The sequence below is a fragment of the Elgaria multicarinata genome, chromosome 4 (assembly GCF_023053635.1).
Source record: "Elgaria multicarinata webbii isolate HBS135686 ecotype San Diego chromosome 4, rElgMul1.1.pri, whole genome shotgun sequence".
NCBI classification, from domain to species: Eukaryota; Metazoa; Chordata; class Lepidosauria; order Squamata; family Anguidae; genus Elgaria; species Elgaria multicarinata.
Genome location: NC_086174.1, coordinates 94,309,268 through 94,332,778, shown reverse-complemented (window position 1 = coordinate 94,332,778; position 23,511 = coordinate 94,309,268). Strand labels below are relative to the sequence as shown.

General features: G+C 38.7%; 1 protein-coding gene across 1 annotated transcript in view; it reads right to left on the bottom strand.

The window, feature by feature from the left end:
• The window catches only part of PDSS2 (decaprenyl diphosphate synthase subunit 2), an 88,415-nt gene that overhangs the window by 36,950 nt on the left and 27,954 nt on the right, over positions 1–23,511 (bottom strand). The window contains exon 3 of the mRNA XM_063124825.1: positions 7,444–7,642. Coding sequence (XP_062980895.1) covers positions 7,444–7,642 — 199 coding nt within the window. The remainder of the gene's footprint in view (positions 1–7,443; positions 7,643–23,511) is intronic.

Genomic DNA, 23,511 nt, shown 5'->3' with positions numbered 1-23,511 from the left:
TTGTTGATAAACATTATGGAGGTAATCAGTGTTGCAGTGAGACCCTGCCAGACTTCAGGTCCACCAAGTCATCTTCTCCGTGGCACAGGGATTTGGCATGTCAGCAGCTGCTGAAATGACAATGAATCTAAACAGCGCCATCTACTAAACAGGTCACCTACTAACAGGCACTGGCTGGTGAGACCACATAACGCCTTCTACAACTTCACTGGTTGCCAGTCCAGGTCCGGGCCCGATTCAAAGTGCTGGTACTAACATTCAAAGCCTTAAACGGTTTGGGGCCAGGTTATTTGAATGAAAGCCTCCTCCCATATGTGGCTGCCCAGACCTTAAGATCATCCACAGGGGTCCTTCTCCGTGAGCCCCAGCCAAAGGAAGTGAGGCAGGTGGCTACTAGGTGGAGGGCTTTCTCTGCTGTAGCACCCCGGCTGTGGAACGAGCTCCCCAGAGAGGTTTGCTTGGCGCCTACAGTGTACTCCTTCCATCGCCAGCTGAAGACTTTTATTTTCTCAGTATTTTAACACCTAATTTAACTTAAATTTAAACTTTGCTGTTTTAATTCCGTATTTTAACCTACCGATTTTTGCTGTGTGGTTTTATCCTGGTTGTGCTTTTTATATTGTATTTTGTATTTGTGTTTTTAGATTGTTGGTTGTTTTTATGCTCCTCATGATTTTAATTTTTGTGAACCTCCCAGAGAGCTTCGGCTATTGGGCGGTATAAAAATGTAATAAATAAATAAATAAATAAATAAATAAATAAATAAATAAATTTTATTACATTTATATACCGCCCCACAGCCAAAGCTCTCTGGGCGGTTTACAACAATTAAAAACAGTAAACATTAAAAGTATACAAAATTTAAAAACCATCAAAAACATAAAAAAACAGTATAAAAACAAATAAATCTCTCAGGGAAGACCCAGCAAGGATAAGGAATCATACTTGAACACATCTTCACTCCCATAGTTTTCTCTCTTTACCACAATAAAGGTGGACAATTGAAACAGAGACTTGATTCACATACTTGTTAACCATGGGTTGATTGCAGGAGTGTGCTGGCTCCTGACTGCTCGCCCACTTCTACTCCAATCAGTTAAAACACTGTATTATTTCTCCCTCAGCAACCCAAAGTTCTTGGTTCAGATGTCTCAGAGCACAACCCAGGAATGTTCTTGGGTTGTTTAATGAAGTGGACAGGAGTCAAAATGCTTGTTCACTCCTGTGTGCATCAAAAGAATCTATGGGTTATTTTATGTGAATAGGGTCACTGGAAGGCCTAAAGGCCTCAGTTTTCCTTAGAAAAGACTTGCCACAGAAAAAGACCATGTGTGTGTGAATGAGAGAGAGAGAGAAAGTGTGTGAGAGAAAGAGGGTGTAAATTAAATTAAAACACAAGTATAAAGTGTTGGTTATCACCTTTAAAGCCCTACATGGTTTGGGTCCAGGCTACTTGTGGGATCGCCTTCTCCCGTACAATCCGCCCCACACACTCAGGTCCTCTGGGAAGAATTTACTCCAGCCAACAAAAACAAGGCTGACAACTATTACCCAGAGGACCTTTTCTTCTGCTGCTCCCAGTTTGTGGAATGGCTTGCCGGGAGAGATTCGTCAACTTAACAGTCTTCCAGAATTTAAGAAAGCCATAAAGACTGACCTCTTCCGGCAGGCCTACCCAGTTGAATTTTAAGATGCCTTTTTTAATGGTGTGCTTCTTTTAATGATTTATTTATTTATTTATTACATTTTTATACCGCCCAATAGCCAAAGCTCTCTGGGCGGTTCACAAAAATTAAATGCACTGGTTTTAAACATTTGAATTAGTTGTATGTATTTTATGGTGTTTTTATTAGTGTTGTACCCTGCCTCGATCCAGAGGGAGAGGCGGGTAACAAATTATTATTATTATTATTATTATTATTATTATTATTGTTGTTGTTGTTGTTGTTGTTATTATTATTGATTTGATTTTCTTTGTATTTATTTCAGAAAGTTTCTATACTGCTTTTCATTTTAAAAAAATCCTGAAGTGGTTTACAAAATCATGACAAATACAAGAAAAGTAACAATTAAAACAATAAAACAATGCTGGGATTGTCAGTGATGTCAGCAATCACTGACATCCCAGCCAATTCTTAAGTCAATGGCAGCGTGAGATGTCAATGGTGCTGTCATCAAATTTTTATATCTATCCCATTAATATCCACAGTAAGACTAATTTATTTTTAAACTCACTTCAGCCACATATGACACATTCGTGTCCTCTTCTACCAGATTCATCTATGCTAGATTTTTTTTAACTATGCACCCCAAACAGATCTCAGATATATACCTGTCTTTCAAATATCCTCACAGACAGAAAGAATATCCTTTCTGGAGTACAGCTTGCATTGTTTTCTTTTTAAAGCTAACCTGTAGAACCAACACAGCCAGTTTATTTAATGAACCAAATGGTTTATTAGATTCTGCGCAGAAGGAAGATCTACTTGCATAAATCAGTGATATTTGTGTAAACAACAGCTTATTTGGTAAGCAACATATTTGTGCCTTTAGGAATATATACAAAGCTAGCATATGGAAATTCATCCACTATGTAAGTAGTACATCTGTGCCACTGCTTATTTATAAACAACTAATGTTCAACAAAACAATATTGTCTCGTGGTACAGCTTCAACTGACAGACAAAAATACCAGTGTTTCATACAACATACAAACACTTCCTTTGCTGGAGTATCCATCTGCAATGAGGACTCAGTGCTTTGATATCAAAGACGGGCTTGGGTTATGTTTTCTTCCAGATTCAGGCCAACTTGAATGATAATCTCCTGTCCCTGTCTGTGTTCCTCATGCTATGTCAGGTCTTTAATTGTGATCTGAAAACACTTCTGTGTCAAGGGCTGGCCTGTTGTAGGAAAATGCTAAATTTAACTATTGCCCAAACACTGTGCTATGGAAAGACCATAACTCAGTGGTAGAGCCCTTGCTTTGCACGCAGAAGGTCACAGGTTCAATCACCAGCATCTCCAGTTAATGCTGAGAAAGACCCTAACTGAACCTCAGACAGCTGCTGCCAGACAGTGTTGACAATGGCTGTGTTTGGATGCCTCAATGGTAGGTTAACAGTCAACTGCAGGTACTCCCCACACAATCAGAGAAATAACCAACTGTATCCCATCATTCCTTGCTGCCGAAAATAACGTTCTGCCAACTCGAGTAGAGCAGCAGTCACCACTTTGACCACTCTTGCCTAGAGACTCTGTAGCTGCTGAAAATAATCAATGGTGCCCTCCACATGACACAATAACCAACAGTGGTTTAAATAACTCACTTTGCACAATGTCGGTTTTTTGTGTGGTTTATTTCAGAAAAATAGCCCAGTGTGGGTTAAAAAAACTCACCACTTGATATGATAACCCACAATGGGCTAGATAACCCATCATGGGTTATCGTGTTGTCTGAACCCAGTCAATAACAAGCTAGATGGATCACTGGCCAGACTTGGTATAAAGCAGCTTCCTCTATGTTCCAATTGGGGTTTAAGGAGTAGCAGAACAAAATTTGCTGTCTGGTGTTGCACCAAATACACAGCATGTGTAAAAAAATGACTAACACAATCTAACCTGGTCTTGTCCTTAAAAAAACGTCATCAAATATCATGAAGAATATTCTCAATAAATACAATTTCCCTGAAATTTAGCTTTAGGTTTTAATATTCAATATGGAACAGTGTTTGAGCCAAGACCAACCTCCTTGCTTCCAGGATCAAGAGTGGGTAGTGCTTCCAAGTAGATATGAACTACAGCACTTCTTTTTATTTATATAGACTTTGAAAAACGGCAACATAGTTCTTCAGAAAAGGGCTGCATCTTGTCATGTTAGGACTACTTCACTCAAAGTATTTTCACAATCACAGTAAAGCTTAATAGAGAAACCTTGTAAACAAATCATAGTTTAATAAGGAAGGTGTTAAGGCAGTGCAGTAAATAGATACCCAAAGATTTGGTGCGGTTCTCAGACACTTTGCTTGCAAGCTGAATCAACCATACAGTTCCTCAAGAAACAGTGGATTTGACAGCCCTCTTTGCACACTGGAACTGCACCACATCATTTACAATTAATACACACTGCATGCAAAAAAAGAGAAGAGGATTCCAGGGGGAAAAATGAAAATAGTAGTTTTAGTTAGATTTAGAAAATAACATGTTTTTTTCTTAAATAGCCATTTACTAAATAATGTTGTTCCCTGGCTATTACACATAATGGCATGTTCACACCAGCAAGAATTAAATAGCTATGACACTGATGTTTTTAATGTGGACACAAAACGACTTTTCCTTGTAAGGAGTTTAGGCAATTTGCAATTTCATAACTGACATTTCAATATAGGTTCAGTCCTTTGACAGCACAGTAGTTATATATTACAGCAGTTGTGCAAAGAGGTAAATTGCAACAAGATTAGCAGCAATTCCTATATTTAATGTTATTTAAGAATCAAAGTGTTACCTAAGGCAATTATCTTGCAGCCTTTTAATATCTACAGGGAAAAGCCTAAGGGGAAAATAATTGACTTTGCTAATTTTACCCTTGGCAATTATAAAATAGCTCTGCATTTCATTATAACTGCAAATGTTCGCATCTAATTGTCAGCCTTGACAGAAGTACAGCGATAAACGCATCATACAAAAGCACAGACAATTGGCCATAACACTGTGATAGAATTAGCTTGGGACTAATGGTGCAAAATAATGGTAGAAATCTTGAATGTAAATTATATTGAGTACAACAATTGAAATCACTGAAACAAATATGTGCTTATTCAATCATTGTAGTCTCTCATAGCTAGTACTGTTTGCAATGTGTTACTCTCACACTTATTTTCTCTCTATATATCCTGTAAGATGTAGCAACAGCTAACAGTGTAGCCGGCTTCAAAAGGACACTAACCAATTCATGGAACATAGCCTTCTATGAATTTGTCATGGAAGACGGCCCCAAATGCTAGGAATGCAGGAAACTGAAAGCAGCCTACCAGGTCCAGAGTATCCTATTAGCACACTGTAGCTAAAACAAGAGTGCTCAAACCTTGTTTGGGAGCCACTTGAGACATGAATGAAGTTCACATGTTACTGAGTAGTTCATGTCATGGGAAATAAAATAATGAAGATTGATTTTTTTGTGCATGCATGCATGCTAGAATTGTAGTGCAGGGTTGTGCTTTTCCATATCTGTTCTCTTGGCTACATACAAAAACAAAGAGCTCTTAAGAAGGGAAGAGATGGCAGCAGCAACAGCCCCAACAGATGTTCGCTAGGGATTACATATCAGAATGGGAAATACAAGCAGAGTGCACAAAGGCTACAGGAGAAAGATGGAAACAGAGAAGCCCAGTGTTGCATGACTTCAGACTCATGACTCTCTGAAAATGTCAGTTATGTGGCTCAAGAGTTGGGAACCTTCGCCACCCGGCTTTGAAGTGTGAGGAATTGGCTATTTTATCAGACAGAAAACTTGCTGAGATATATGGATTGTTACAATGCTATGTTATACATCACAATGCAATATTAGACAAAAGCAGTACTGAGTTCAGTGGATGTACTCCCTGGTACATTTGTATAGGATTGCAAGTCTTCGTGTTACCCAGAATGGTTTTTATGGACATAACTCAGTTACATCATCATGGCGTTGAACAAAGATTAGTGCTTCAGCTGCAACTTTATTTCACAAAGCAGGAAAAAATAATAGGGGAGGAAAAACTTCATGACTTTTTATACTTCTTGTAAAACAAACACATTTTTTAAAAAAATCTCTTTCAAAATAATAGCAAATCAAGCCAGTGTATCTGTCAAGAAAATTTTACAGCTTATATTCCAACTGCTCAAACTTTTAAGTCATAAGAGAGAATGAGTTGATAAATAAATTGGCTGTATTCCACTTATGGTATATAGGAGGTATTAAAGTACTGAGGTGTCAAAAACGGGGGAAGTTGTTAACATGTTTTGGCAGAATTTTTAGACATGCAACTTAATTGCCTGAGAAATCAAGCAGTTCTTTTAGGTTACTGTGTTTCAATTTACTATAGGTTTGATTTGTGGCAAGCTAGAAATAATTACATCTTTTTGAGTAAGTATTTAAAGACAGAATAATGAAAAACGTTTTATCCAAGTTTTCCATCACTCTGAGTAGAACTGAGAATTATTTACAGCTACTTTTCTCCCTTTATGTTAAACACAGATTTTATCTAAAGGCCAATTCACACTATACATGTTAGCATATGTACACACATAATATGTTTGTAGATAATACATCTTTTAATCCTTGGGCGCATGTTCAAATGGAATAGTGCAATTACCCTGAGCCTGTAGCTGAAGCAAAATAGCTAGGGCAAGATGGCTCTATAAGAGTTGTTAACCCAGCAAAGAACAGGGGAAGACTGAGATCTTATATGTGAAAGGGTCCTTTTAGCAGCCAGGTGCAATGATGGCTCTGAGTGTCGCTACTGGTACTCTGGTGAGCCGTGGGCAAAGGGAGGAGAATCTGGAATCATGGCAGGGCTTGAAGCAGGGTTGAATGGGTTCTTGGGAGCCTCAGATAAGGCTTTGCAGCCACAGAACCCTCAGGTTGCCCCATATCTACTGTGGGAGAGTGCTGTGCTGGGGGATCAGACATCTACCCTTACTTCTACTCCAAAGAGGTCTTCCCTGGGCTTGGGTTGGCCAGGAACCTACTAGTAGTGTGTAAACCAATCTGTAACCAGGATAGCCATTCAGCAATTCCTGGGATCCCACTTACTGTAAAAAGTGCTATCCCGGTCAAGAAAACTGCTGCTGGCTAGGTCACTCCTCACCTGGTCCACACATTTACTTTTCCCCATGTGAACAGGTGATCAAGGATAAATCGGACTTTTCACAGCTTTAAAGAAAAAATGACCATATGATACAGTCATTAAGTTTCCTTGAAAAGATGAGAAATTTGCTAATACAAACTGGATAAAAACCAGTATTAAACATTATTACTATTAATATAGAAAAGGAAAGTACTTCAAAATTCAGTTTACCTTAATTCACTATTTCTGCTTTTGGTAGGCATAGGTTTGCCAACTAATCTCACTGGTGATTTGTTCGAGAGCAAATATGGTAACACAGAATTAATTTTACAGCGCACATTTTATATACTCAGTTCATTTGACATAGTTGACATTTCATATCTGGTAAAATTTCAGACAGCTGGGCAGCATGCACAGTTTTCTATGACATCTACTGCCTCAAGGGACACGGATTTCTAACAAAATTAGCTCACAAAAGGCAGCAGCAGAGAAATCTCCTGAAATAAGACACAAGTATATATGTGCCAATTCAAAAATAAGCCCCACTGAGTTCAATGGGACTTACTCCCAGGGAAGTTTGTATAGGATTGCAGCCTTAAAGTAATAAAAATCCCATTACCTTCGTATTTTGCAGTTGAGCAAGGTTTGTGCAAGCATTTGCTAGAAGAAAATCACCACTTAGGACAGCCATTTTATTTCCAAATTGCATGTCCTTCAAACGGCCATCTGAGGTTGTCAGTTCACCAATGTTTACTATCCCACAATGGACCAGGAAAGCAGTGTGGATCAGCTCCGTAATCTCAGCCAGAGTCCGCTGTCTTTAAAGCAAAGATCAGAAATAAAATCAGTTAGTTGTAAAACAAATGTATAATATGCTGGTCTCCCCCAGGAAACTGCTGAAGCACAAACTCAGCAGTGCAAATCCAAGATACAGTGTTATTGTGAGCACACCATTTGGGGCCTATCTTGTCCGACTGGCCTCTTTATTTGCATTTCCTTCCATTTGACATGGGGCCTTTTACTATACTTCTTGGACTGCTTAAAAGCAGTCAATTTTGAAATAAAAATGCTGGTAATTGTTAGAGGGGGAAAAAGGAAGAAGAGTTTTGCCAAATTAGTCCAGCAAATTTCTAAAGGAGAGCTACCCTATTTAAGGGCACTCCATCATTATGCACCACACTTAGAAAAATTGTAGGGGTGTGTGTGTGTGCGTGTGTGTGTGCGTGCATGGCACAGTGGGTGGGGGGAGACAAACCTTATTGCTTTACAATAAGGCAGGAATAAAAACCATTTATATAGACAGGAAATTGCATATTGCTATAACCTTAGGTCTAAAGAAGGGTTAATATATTCTAGAGTGGGGCTAGAGGAGGGAGAGGGGAGACTAACAAGACATCCTGATGCTCCTGCTGACATTGTCAGGGCAGCCCTTGGAGAAAAATGTCCATATCAATTCAGTTTATCAGATGGACAGCTGATCAACATTAAACAGACTTGCTCTGGGCAGATTGAGCTGAGATACCTGCCATGAATACCAATGAGGGCTCTCTGCTCTCAACAACTGAGGCCTGCCATTTCTGACTGCTGCAGATCCCAGGACATATGGGGATCCCTAGTGACGAGCACATAAAGCTGCAGCTTCCTCAAGTGACGGCTCATTTCCCCCAGCTGAAGGCACACATTAATATCCTGAGATCAGGCTTACCTCTCTGATCCCCCCACCCCCTGCTATTGAAGCGAACCCACTCCTGTCCTTTCCCTCCTTTTAATAAGCTTTTAATGAAGGAAACAGAAATTCTCTCTGTACAGCTCACCATGAAAAGGTTACCCAAATACATCAGTGTCATACTTTCCGAGTCTTCCTTTCCATTTTCCCCTAAGGTTTCTATGTCCTGTTTGCTTTCCAAACAGCACCTGTATTATTTAGCCAACAACATTAGAACTATGTTTCATGCATTCAGGGGTATAAAGTTAACATAATGCAACAGGATATCTTCTGATGGAGTGTTCCTAATTTGTAACTAAAACAACATGCAATTCAGGTAATATTTGAATATACGAAATAACTGTAGGCGCTTCCCAAGGATTCAGAGTTCTCTGAGAACACATCAGAATAGCAGGTTTTTAAACAGACTCAATTCAGATTAATGCATAGGGGGAACTTCATCTTCCACACATACCTTGGAGTGCTCAAATAATAGTAATTAACAAGAATCCACCTTTCAAGAGAGTATCGAACAATGGTCTTTTTAAAAAACAAACAAACCACAAATGATAAAATGCATTTAAAGACACAAAGATTGTGAGGGAATGAAAGTCATTCACTCTGAAACCAGCTATCCGATATCAATGAAAGAAGGCACACATTTGACATTTACAGAGTTTCTTTCATAACACAGCAATCATCTGGATCAGAACTTGCAGCCTAATCCTAGGCATGTCAGCCAGAGAAGAAGTAATCACAGGAGCTCTCTCCCATCTACCACACTCCAACTGAACAAACACTAAGCTCCAACTGACAGTTACCCTGGTACTGTAAAGATGAAGGGCAGTACACTCTGGGTGAGTTCACATGCTATGCTAAGCCACCCTGAGAATAAGCCATGGTGGGTGGGTGGCTTGTCCTTTACTACTGACAAGATGATCAGCTGCTCACCATGGCTTGTTTCTCATTTAGTCCATCTCAGTCCTACCAGCCACTGCCAGCATGCATTTCAGGGACCTTTAGCATAGCCATATTCCCCCTTGTCAATTTCATCCTGCACTTTGCCATTTACCTTGCTAGCATACACATTTTTTAAAGGCTGATTCACTTTCTACTGAAGTAATAACATGTGTTCTCCTTTTTTCCTGCAGCTGCCGGACACTTTCTGCTCCCCTGCACACCACCCTTTGTGCTTTTCACTTCCACTGGTCTTCTGAGCAGTCACCGCCAACTTCCAAAGATCAGGAGAACTAGTTGAGACAGACCTGGGTCACATATAATGACAGCCCAGAGTATGGGTTGTGTATGGATGTCATTGAATCATAGGATGTTACTGAATGGTGAGTTGTCGTTACATGTGAATCCTACACTATGTTTAACTATAGGCTGTTAACCACAAAGAACCCAGAAAAAGAACCCATGGCTTGATGCTACATTGTGAACTCTGATTTATTCATGGTGCAGGGTTCACACATAATGACAAGCCACAATTCAATGACAAACCACGATTCAATGACAGCCCATACTCAACCTATAGTCTGGGTTGTCACTATGTGTGAACCAGGTCTGAATGTCTTTTAGGCAGGCTTCTGTCCATAGCACCTATTTAATAATTATATGTGACACTTCCACATTTCTCTGTTCTAATGTAGTATAAACAAACAGAACCACACTAATCACCATCAAATCACATGTGTGATTCTTGAACATTAATTGCAGAGGCAACAGCCTTCCAAAAATAAATTTTGCCTAACATCCTATTATGTAACTGTGAGACTGAGTTGACAGTTGTACACAGAGAGTACCAAAAATAAGAAGCACCAACACAGTAAAGCTAATAGGGGATGAAGGATTAAAAAAAGAAACAGAAACACTGATAATATTCTGCATTTTTAAAAATCCAGTTTTCCCTGTGAGCTTTAGAATGTTTCAGTTCTGTTTCTTTGGCATTCCTTCTTTAAGACTAAAGAATCATTAGCTATTCAACAAGAGAATGCTACTCTTTAGGCTGCCAGACTGGAAGACACTGAAAACAGTCTGTTTTATTTGTCTGCTTGGGAAGCCACTACAAAACTAAAAGACTGGAATGCACTTGAACGTCCTAAGTCAAAGACATATGTTCTGGACATGTAGACATCGTCATCCCACATTCATCTCTTTCACTGAGTTCATGTATATGCACAGATCTCTCTCTCTCTCTCTCTCTCTCTCTCTCTCCACACACACACACACACACACACACACACACACACACACGACATGGATGCATGCAGGTGCTTTAAATGTAGCAGTGTATCTATGAAGCAACTCTGCATCAGAACAGTTAGGTATACTGGCTACTAGCAAATTAGGTGGTATCATCCATATTAAAATGCACAGTGGTCAGGAAGCCACAGTTAATCATAATTTCCTGTTACGTCCAAACCAGGAAAATATGGTTAATGGCTTTCAAATATGCCAGGATTTAAAGCTACAGTGTCAAATTGACATCTGAAATCTGGCTTGTTTGGAAACCTGATTGGAAGTTCCTGGTTCAGATGTAATGGGAAACTATGGTTAACTGCCTCTTCCTTTGCTCACTCATGCAAAAGGAGAAGTGAAGTGGGAGCAAAGGGAATACATGCTGGTGTACAAAGCTCATGCATGATTTGATCATCCAATATCAGCCAATAAGTCATAATAAAATACACATTGCCAAACACACCTGCAGCACGAAGACCTTCTTTTTCACATGAATAGAACAAAAGTCTTCCTCTATACTTAATAAGTATACGCAGAAATCATTTTAAGCAGAAATCATAAGCGACTGAATTTTTTGTGGAGTAATGCATATAAACCCCACAAAATACTTGCATTCTCACATTTCCTTAGGTCTTTTTATAGACCATTGCCAATAATAAAACTTCTTTATGACAAATTCTGCTGTGCTCAACTAAAACCAAAACCAGTAGCAACCACTTCAACAACTAGGTAAGGAAAACATAGCAACTCATGGAGAGGAACCGGGACCTATTGCTACAAATGTCAAGAAATACTTTTGTAAGCCGCTGTGAGAGCCATTTTTGGCTGAATGGCGGCATAAAAATGCTTAAATAAATAAATAATAAATAAAATACAAATTCTCAGAAGTAGGAAGGAAGTATCCTTGTAAATGCAGTGTGCAAATGATCATTCACTTAAAGATGTTTGAATTGTCTCAGTATTAACTCTACCCTTCCATCTGAAGGGCATGGCCCCATCTCAGTATCATATTACATAGCAATCAATGGGCATTCGTAATAATGATGATCAAGTGTTGTGGATATGTCTGCATGAGTTCTAGAAACCATATTACAATGGAACAAAATGGAACAACAATCACTGCAATGCACCAATAATAAATAAAACTATAAATACAGTTTATATATGGATCTCAATTGTCTGGATAATAGGATTACACATTTCTTTTCTTTTTTTAAAGAAATTGGTAGTCTAACATTTAATGCACACCACTTTTAATCCTTTTAAAATAGTTTTGTAGTTTTAAAAATAAGGTTGCTTATGAGAAAAGTACATACAGGCTCAATCCAACCCCTTGCACTTGGCTATTCCTGTATCAGAAGTCTCCCTCCCCGACTGATGGCTCTCCCACAAATGCAGAATGATGCACCCACGGTGGTACATGCACATTTTGCATGCAGGAGAGTCTGGATCATGCCTCTAGTGTTTACGTTACTTAGTTTATGATTCATTATTTGGAATAACAAGTTGCTTTAATGTTACATAATTGTAACATTAAAGATGAGTTTTAACAATAAGATGAGTTTTATTGGCAAGTGGGGCTTGAATTTCTTAGCACTGGTTAGCATTTCCATCTTGCTGCATCTGAAGGAGGGGTGAATGGGACCATCAGCTTGGCTGGCACCAATTGCTATTTGGCTCATCCCCTTCAGTCATCATATAAGAGCTGATACTTGAATTTCTTTATTTCCCTCTTCCTTCCATGTCCCTTTTTCATTTTGTATTGCATTGGTTAAGTTGTAGCCTATTATTTTAAACTTTCGGAATTGGCCGAAGTAGATGTGTGTCTGTAAGGAAAACAACAACAGTATACTTAAAGGGCTTGGAATGGGCATGTGTAAAAAACCTAACAAGTTTAGGAGGAGTGGGTGATTTCATGAAATCTAAGAAACACTGCAGTAATGCAATGATGTAACATGAAAAATATTTTCTTCAAGTATGGGAACCCAGAAAATAGTATGGGAGCCCCTGATGCTGGAGCACTGCTGAAGTATGCTCCAGCATGAAGTATGCTCCAGGTGTGGATTGACTTTAATGGTCCACCAGATGGGTGACTACATATAATTAAAAAAATCATTTGAGGTTTAATCATAATTTAAATGCCACATGGTAAATTGGTATAGTTTCTAACAAAAGGGCTACATCTCTTTAAAACAACATGGACTACCTGATACAAACAACATGTTTAATATCCCTTCATGAATCAAATACTTGTCTGTCTAAATTACAAGTAGACTTTATCGCACATTACGTGCAAGTAATTCCTACTGGTTTTAACAGAATTTACTTCTACATAGTCACTCTAATCCAGCTAAGGAGATGCATGCTTGTAGGCAGCCTTCTACATGTATTTAATTTGCTAGATCAGGAATCTGGATGTGGCTCAGAATGCACATACAAGCATGGATGCTACCTAGTCATACTGCATTGCTTTCAATGGGATGCTCATTAAATCTGTGTTATATTCTAATGCAACTAATCACTCAGATACACTTTCAAAGTGCAAACAGAATTGTATTTGGGCACCTACTTTGAACATCAGGTTCTTTTTTTAATTATTAAAGGAAATTATTAGATTCTTTAACATCCTCAAAATAGTGTTTGCTATGAGATAATGTAAGGTCAAATCATATATAAAAAGCAAGATGTCAATCTGAAAACTTACAGCTCTGCTTGCAAACATAGGGATCCATCCAATATTGTGCAAGCACTATGGGACTTCCCCCTTCTCTCGTCTCCACCCCCCACAACCAAAGTGCACTTTCTAGCAGATTTGGGAGGGCGGATGGGGGAGTCCATGCCACCAGTGGGGTCCATTCCACAGGTGGACAGACACAAAAAAGACATGAAATAAAACGGTGATTTTGTCTGGAATACTGCTATATGCATGGGAATACACTTGCTCCAATTATGAAAGTCAGACCTCATATCGAAGCAGGTATTTGCAAACAGATTGTTCCTTCTTATTTTGTTCCAACACGTGACCAAGGGTGTTACAGGAAAGGAGAGGGAAAGCTTCTGATTCCATGATGTGGGTCAGGTGGAAAATTTTCCATTTCATAAAATGATTAGTAACAATGAATGGATGCCAATTGGAAATACAATATTAGTCAAGTTTGGCAGTTTCAAAAGTATAATTAATGCTTCTCAGGTGATAATCCCAAACTAGTATGTGAGGAAATAAGTATATGTCACTGAAATACATATATGTCTGCATGTGAAACGGAATTAATAAGTAGTGACAGCAAAACTGAAGGTGCTTCAACAACATCAATGGAAGAGAGTTGTAACCTGTTAAAATAGATGAGTGGTTGTCAGAAGGGTGCATCAACATGCAGTCCTTTCGATTACTAAAATTTATTTGTGTGTCAACAGTTTCCAGCACCTTTCTCACCTTAATTTTTTATAAGTACTACAATAAAATTACTACATAAGTAACATTTAAATCACATTAAGTGTGCTTTAATTTGCCCCCTCAAATATTTAAGATCAAATTCTTGTTGTATATTGGGATAAATATCAACATGAAGTACTTCTTTTAGCTTTTCTATTTATGAAATACAAGTAAAATAAACATGTTAAATTAGAACACTCTCTGGGGCATCCCAAAATTTTCTAACACAAACTGAAATTTTTCTGATACAAATTGCCCTAATCTGCATAGGAAAATTTTCTGGAACATTTTCCGATTCAAAATTTTCTGGGAAACCCACACAACTAGGTATAGGGTGTGGGCACTGCTGAACAGATGGTTGGCACAGTCACCTATAACTAATACCACCAATCACCTGTTTGGACAAGACCAATTCCAAGCACGCACGCAGACACTCGCTCCAAAATGTGATCTTCACTGTCAGAACTGCCAGAGCTCACCATCTGTTCTGTCGCTGAGGATCTGTGTAGGTGGCCCTTTGTTGCGCACAAGGATATCTGGATTGGGACCCAGATTTGAAACAGTTTCTCAATATGCGTAGCATGTGTGACAGTCTCTAATTCTCTTGTTACGGTTTCCTCTATATATGAGTCTTAACCAGGCAAGTCACATTTATTAAAAGCAGCATGTCAAATAGTTCACAATTACAGACTATATCAATACAGATTATGCCAGATGGTAATGAGCCATACACAAGGAGCCATCCATCCAAAATAATCACACTGTTTTCTACAGAACTGTTGAAGAGGTTATGGTTTATTACACACTACTCATTAGATATACAGTGCCAGCATTAGCAATTTTTCCTTCATTTGTGTCTCATTTAAGATTCTACCTACACAAGCATATTCAAATTAGTACACAAGGTTAAAACCATTATGGTCAGGAACAAAATTGCTGCATTTTATGTTACAGAAATGGTGGATCAAAGGTCCCTTAAATCTATTCTTTTTAAAACTATTATCCAATAGAAAGCTCTAAGAGATGTAGTGGGAATATACTTCCTAAGTAAAGCTTTTGATACCTACAAAGCTAGATTAATAGAATGCATGGTTTGTTCTAAATAAAGACAGAGTTCAATAAAATATTAAGGCTAGCATTTCCCCCCAAAAAACACTAGTGGAATTAGCTAAAACAACAACAACATCAATGAACTGCTGGCCTTCACTTTGAATTTGCCCAAGATCAGGAATAGGCTTAACAAAGATGAGGTTTAACACAGACAAGGCAGAGCTAGCTTTTGGGAAGCAAGCTGATTTGAGAAGTGCACAGGTGGCTCTGGAAGGGGATGCTCTCCCCTCTAAGAAGCCCATTTGGAGCCTGTATGTACTGCTAGATCTGGCACCACTTCTGGATGACCTGGTGGCAGCAGCGGTGAAGAGCAGTCCTGGCCACAGTCATTCATAGAATCATAGAATCAAAGAATAGCAGAGTTGGAAAGGGCCTACAAGGCCATCGAGTCCAACCCCCTGCTCAATGCAGGAATCCAGACTATCATAACAGCATCCAAGTTAGACTTCTGCAATATATTCTAAATAGGACAACACTTGAAAAGTCTGTAGGAAGGACAATTAGTCCAAAATGCAGCAGCCAGACTTCTACTTGGACAAAGCATAACAGTCTGAGAAGGGCCATCAAATCCCACATGTGCCAATCCATGTCTTAAGGGTGCATCATCTGAAACCCAGGGGCCAAATCCAGCCCTCCTGGGTTCCCAATCTAACCCACCTGAGTTCCCCAGATAGCCACGCCCTCTTTCCCCCAGTTCCACCCCTTTCCCCCCAACCACTAGTTAACTGGATGGTTTCCCACTTTAGTATCCTAAATGGTTGAAATGCTGCTTGTGACGCCACCCCCCTTGGTCCTCCTTTATTTCTCTTATTAAATCAAAGTATCCCAACTATGGGGTTGGTCATCAGATTGCTGCACTCTGACTCCGTGACTCACTGACTCTTTTTGGTCTCACAGCAGCCAGCCAGCACTCTATATTTCCCTTACTTCTTCACCGCTGCCACCATTGACCACTGTACCCAACAATAGGTACTCTAAGAATCCACTCCAGTTTATGAAACAGAAAGAACTTTAATTAACAACAAATAAGGTTATGCAATTACAAAGCTTATGGTTTCATCAGTTTCAATGCTTGTTTCATACAGCTTTGTTTGCAATCCTGCCTACTCTACCCCTCTAAACTATACTCTCTCCTCCCAATCACTCTGTGCCGTTGTTCCTACACTCTCACTAAACTTTTCATAGACAAACCCCAGATCTCAGCTAACTTGCATTATATAAATTGGCAGCGAACAGTAAAACATCCCACTGCTCCTAAAACGTAGATCCTGGCCGTAACAGCTTTACGCTAAAACACATGGGTATTTTGAACCCACCCACCCCTTTGCCTTCAGCCCCAACTTCCACTGGAATGTGCCCCCCACCCAGAGCTTCTCTGACATTGAATTTGCCCCTTGGGCTGAAAGAGGTTCCCATTTTAAAAGATCAATGTTTTAAAACCACCCATAATTTTCAGGACCGTTTCCCAAACTTACATCTTGGGAGAAACATATAGTGCTTTCTGAAACAAAGCTGGGTATGCTACCTTTTAAGTTAAATGAAATATTTTTAAAAAACTAAATATATTTGTTTTAGAATTTCCACTCCATATTTTGAGTCAGGTAGGATGTTTGTTGCATTTGTGCTCAATTGTCTGTTTAGTGATTTGTTTGTTGCAGACAAATGAGCACAAGAAAATATCCAAGAACAATGAAGAGTCTTGTGTCACCTTAAAGGTTAATATTTATGGCATATGCTTTCATGGACTAGAGTTAGTCTTTAAGATGTCAAAAGACTCTATTGTTTTTGCTGCAATGGATTAACACAGCTACCTGACTAGAAGGAAAGTTGCAATCTTTTAGCCAACTGGCCATAGCTTTACATTAAAGTAAACTCATGTTACTCTTAAATGTGAGGATTTGCTTTCATCCAAGTTAGCGTTTCGCCTTGAAAACAGATTCAAGTAATGCAACATCAAATCACTTTGCTACATATATAACCTGTAGCAGTGTTTTCATGCAAGGTTTGTGTTTCCTAGCAAGGGTTGTAACATACTTCTCTGGAAATTTCTCTATATTATAAAATGCCATGCTTTGAATATGCCATTCAAGAGAGATTGGCAACTAAGGCATGAAAACACTGCTACAGGTTATATATGTAGCAAAGTGATTTGATGTTGCATTACTTGAATCTGTTTTCAAGGTGAAACGCTAACTTGGATGAAAGCAAATCCTCACATTTAAGAGTAACATGAGTTTTCTTTGTGTGCCTAAACACTTACATTACAAATAGGGGTGGTATGTTTTAAAAACAACTCAATATATCAGGCTCAAATGGAATTCCATAGTTGAGTTTTAGATTAAGGCTCACAACTATTCAGTCTTGAGAATAATGGTAGAAACATTACTGGCCCAAGTAGGAAAACTACCTCAAAGTGTTTCCAATGAACTATCATTCATGTGGCTTAAATATAGGAGTCCCAACCCAGGGAAGCCTTTGCCAGGAATATGTACAGCCTGGTGGAATAGTTGCCATTCTGTGTAGTTAGAAAACCAGCTAAAGATGCTTATCAGTGTCCTCTCACCCAAAGACAACTCCAAAGAATTCAGCAAAGGTTGCTGCAAACCATCAAGGCTTCCAAACAGTGGGCTCCTAATGCTAGCAATCAGAAGACATTAATCTAGTTCGCATGACACGCTGGGGCTCACTGTGGGTTATTTAGGCCACATTGAGCTGTGGCACATGCTCGTATGATTTGAATATGCAACCCCTGATTAGGGGTAGTTGTGTTGTGCAAACCCAGCCATCAGGATTTATGGGAGGGTTAAACAATGCTTACATAAACTTACAACAAGCTAAAGGTTATTAAACCCTCACATAACTCCGAATAGCTGGGTTTGCATGACATGGCAACCCCAGAATTGGGGGTTGCATATTCAAAATGGTGGCCGGCACGCACCGCGGCTCATGAGGAGTTAAGGAGTCTTGTGTCATGTGAACTGGTCCATTGTGTAGCATTAAAGGAAAAATGAAAGAAGCAGTAAGAAAATACAGGAGGGTCAAGAGTAGAAGATGACATCATCTGGACCCCCTGTAAACTTCCATGAGTGAGGCAGGGTGATGGCGCCATAAGCAGCCCACAAGTAGAATACAGAGTGCAGCATGTACTGAAAGAAAAAGAAATGAAAATGGCTGTCTGTCAGAATCTGAGAAGGTGACTACGGCCTTGCAGAAATTAGGTAGATTTTTCGGTGTGCTATTTTATGCACTTTAGGCTCAAGCCTTGAAAACTCAGTTAAAAGTTTATATGCAGTGACTATACAAGACAAACTGAAGGAAAACAGATTCCCATTAATATGCATTGCCAATTATGTACAGACACCACCAAACCTGTGAACAGATGCTCATCTGTCCAAGTGTTTCCCTGAAATATTTCCACATAACTTTAATATATATATATAACTGTACCAACGTAGCTAAAAAGTGACAACACTAGGATATTCAGTTCTAACAGGCATGAACAACAATGCATTTTCAAAAGTGGCAGTTTCAAAATATTTGTTTCAATCCTCACATAAAGATGAAAAAGTTGAAAATCATTTGGTATTCCAGGAGTCAAGCACATGATGGGAAAGACACTGTAATAAAAAATGCTTTATCCAAGTAAAGAAAACATTTATTATTGCAACATAATAACAGAAAATCAGCCAACTGTATTGTTAAAAACTACATAAACTGCTTAAATGGGGAAACATTACATTGTGAATGATGTTTTTGTTACTAGATCGATTTTAAACACACACACACACACACACACACACACACACACACACACACTGACACTCTACTATCTTCATTATTTTTGAATGGATTCCACAATCTTACATGGGCCATTTTCCAACAAGTTGCAAAAAAGCAACTATTCCCCATCTTGTATCATCACATGTACTATGGAGAAGAAAACAGCATTGAAATGATTCAAACCACATATACAGATTTTTATTTTCTCCATTTTACAAACTAGGTAAGTATATAGATTTTAAATAATAAAGAGTTATTAAGTAATAAAGAGTTATCTCAAAGGGTTTCTACTTCAGGATAAATTGAAAAATAAGAAAACCTCTTTTCAAAACCCATACAAAGCATACAGGCAGAACCAAACCCTTCCTTTGCAAGAGTATAAACCCATCTCTAATATTTAAGATCTCAAGTAGACATTACTGCTTCTTGCCAGTTCCGACACTGAAAACGAGAGGTCATTTTTGAGAGTAAAGTTAAAGTTTAAGCTACCAAACAAAATGATTTTTCAATAAATGGTGAAGGATACGGCATACTAATATGGCTTTAGGAACAAGTATTCATTCATAGGCAAAGCATGTCAGTGTGTGGGAGCGTATCCCTTTTAATTAATGGGGTTGAGAGAAGATTGAAACTGTCCCCAATTTATTTCATGACACTCTGAACCCTCCAACTTTTGAACTTGCTTCAGAGAAATTTCTTCCATCCCTCCCCCACCCCACCCCACCCCACCCCCTCTCCTGGCCATGGCATTTTATCTTATCAGTGTGCTTGTTTCTCTGTGCTTTTGGCAAAATATAACCATGAAGCAGATGGGTCTTGCTATGTATATGCAATGATGCTAAACAGTTAAAGGAGATGGCAAGCTGCCTCTGAGCCCTTGCCCCTATCACCAGGTGTGCTGCTATAATCAGCAGCAGGGAAGGGATAAAAACCCCTCCAGAGCCATGCAACTGCTGCTGCCTCTGGGACATGGTCAGATTAATCACAGGCATTTTGGAATGTTGGGTGTTAGCTAATTTCTATTATTACAGCAGATGTCCCATTACTGATTTCTGGATTTGTTTATGTTTTAACATTTGTAAAATGATTTCTTGATGGAAGGGAGCTCATAAGCAGTAATGGTGCTGCTTGATTTTCAGTAGAGAAGAAAGAGTGGTGTCTTTTTGTTTTTGTTTAATTTTTACCTTATTTATTTCCATTCTGTTGGGAAGTATAGTTTATTTTATATATAGATTTTGACAGAAATTCATCTACAGAACTATAAATGAGAAAAAGCAATCCACACATAAGTGTAGCCCTGCGTTTAAGCAATAGCCTGGTAGCCATAAGCAATAAAGAAGTTTATGCAGGCAAATAAGTGGGCTGGTGGAGGAGGGATGGAATGTTCCGTCTCTTCTCTATGCCTACCACAAAAGCCAAGTCAAAAGAGGAAACCCCTTCTTCTATGCCCCATGTCTTCCCAACAAAGCTATGGCTGAGGATCACCACAAAAATGAAACATAATTCTTAGAATGTGCAGGATGGTTGAGGGTTAAATGTTTCTGCACCTTGCAATTAGCTGCGCCTCAAGATGTATGCTACTGGAAACATATATCTTAGTTAAAAGCTAGCATTGCTAAGGAGGTGGATTAAGCCACCAAGTCCCACAAGAACGAATGTGTGTGACAGAGTTCTAATGTAAAGCAGCATAGGTTAGAATTCATTGTTATGGTCTGTCATTACTATAACAGGAAGTCAAAGAGCAATTAACAAGCCCCTTAATAAGATATATCACTACAATATATGGAGCTGAGAACAGCCTAGCCCTTGTTTAATTGGCTTATACCTTTCCTGGAATTAACTTGTTTTTCAGAGCTGCACTATTTTGCTCATAGTTACATATTTCAATAACTTATATTAGTACTTTATTCTATTTAGTGTTTTCAATTCTACTGCAAGTCATCTGTAGTTGTCAAAATATTTCCTAAAGCCATCTCTCCCCTCTCAATTGACCATAGAACTAACAGATGAACCAAAGGTGTGAAATTCTAGCGCTCCAACAGAATTAATGCAATTTTACGACAACTGTAGTTCTATACTTTGAACAGGAAATATATCATTTTTATTATAAAAAATCTGTTGAATTCTGGGAAAGCTGGTGTATGGATTTTGTGCGTGTTCCAAGGCAAGTCATATTTTGTGGACCCAGCTCTTTAGTACATCAGTGACCATTGTCTGACAATATGAGGTTTAATTTCTGACATTTATGTTTGGTGAGAAAAATGGCTCCTGGAGGTTCAGAAATAAAATAAGGTATGCCTGGCAGATATCCATAGATCAAAGACAGATTATTCTGTATCTTTTCTCTCCTCATCCTCATTGCTTTAGCTCAGTCATTGTTCGTCACCTTCCCTACAAACCTATTTTTTGTTGAAGTATTCCAAGTTGCATAAACAGTGGCCCCACAATTACAGAATGTTCTCCCCACTAAGGTCCACCTGATGCCAACACTGTCATCTTTCTGGTGCCAGGTTAAGACTGCCTTCTACTCCCAGGCATGTGATGGCACACCATGGGGCATTTATGTCAGCTGTTAGATCAAGTCCAATATCTTACTGTACCAGGTTTTTTAGTAGTTTTGATTCTTTCTTTTTTTAAAAAAATGGTATGTTAATGATTTTATATTATGATTTTATTATATGTATTTGTGACTTGTAATTCTTGTGAACTGTCCAGAGACTTTTAGCTATTGGGAGGTATAGGAATGAAATGACAACAACAACAAAGCCAAAATCTGCTGCTACACTAAATTGCACAAAATCAAGGCACATTATGTAACGATAACTAGCTCGCATAACTATTGAGCTCATTGCACTTAATTTTGGATTTTCTTGATATAAAAATACATGCAGTTTTAATAATTTACTCGGAAACACGGGAATAGAATAATTTATCCAGAATAATTTGTTTTTAATCATTTTTGCCCAGACCCAGGGGAAGGAAAAATAGTTGGCTATGTTATTATAACACTTGCTTATGACATTGCCAATAACCATACATTCTGATCATGAGCAGAAAGGTGGATTTGGAAACTTGTTGATATAAATCCAGGAAGAACTACAAAATTACCTTCTGAATAAGGAAGTAGGAATGATGGGGTTTCCTACTTCCTTATTCATAAAGTAATTTTGTCAAAAAAAAAAAAAAGATGAGCATTCAGCCATAAACCTCTGAAGTCTTGACACAGTCTGATTGTTTTTAAAAGAGCTTAGTTAAACTGAATTGTGTACAAAGTTATTCAGACTGATATTTCTAATAGCCTAAATTATGCCATTCAGAATTATTTTTGAAATGTGTGTGTTGGGAAAGCCAAGAGAAATGTATGTACTATTATGTACAAAGTACTTAATGTTGTATGCAGTGCTGCATAAAATGCATAGTTAAGCCTTTCTGTATCTACAGAAGCTGAAACAGAATCAGACCATCTGAACTTTCTGCCCCCACTGGCAATAGTTCTCCAAGGTCTGATCCCTACACTAAGAGAGCCAATGTGGGTATAGTGGTTAGAATGCTGGACTGGGATTTTGGAGACCTGGGATTTTCTAGCTCCTCCCCACTCGGCCATAAAGCTCTCTGGATAATTTTGCGCCAGTCACTGACTTTCAGCCTAGCGTACCTCACAGGGCTGTTGTGAGGATAAAATGGAGAAGGGAAGATTTATATATATATCTTGCGCTCACTGGAGGAAAGGTGGGATATAAATGTAACAAACAAATAAATAAATAAATAAAGTGTCATCCTTATCTACTTCCCACTCCTAGAGATCATGGATGCATCACTCACCAAGACTTTGTTAGTGACAAAGTTGCCAGTCAGCCATTTTAGCAGAGCAGAGTGGGCCACTTCAGCAGAATCCTCAACCAAATAAAGTCACTTCAGAAGGAGTTAAGCCTTCGTTAGATGAATTCTAGGCCTAAACTACACAGCACAGACTGTTTTGTAACTCTCTCCCAAGGAAAAGCAGATGGGGTATGCATTTTGAGCAGAGAAGTTGTTTGAGCAGAAAGAGTTAAAAAGATTGCATCTTGTTGCTGCTTTTCATAAAGAAGATTATTAAAAAAAGCAGGGAAAAGTTACGCACAACTGCCCTGAATGATGACCTTTACATGAACAAACATAGCAAACTGAATCAGCTCTGAGATTTCCATGCTCATTAGTTTGGTAATTCTCAATGATAAAAGGTGATTTGATGGCAGTTCAAGGGTTTGGAAAACTGGTTAACATCATACTTCCTACGAATGGTTAAGAATCTACACATTGCTTCTATTAAAGCTCCTCAGCCTCTTTATGAGCAGTTATTTTGCCAAGAGTATTTTTTAAAAAAAATAACGGACTGGTGATCAGTAATGGTCAATGAAGATATACAGGCTGCTTTTGGA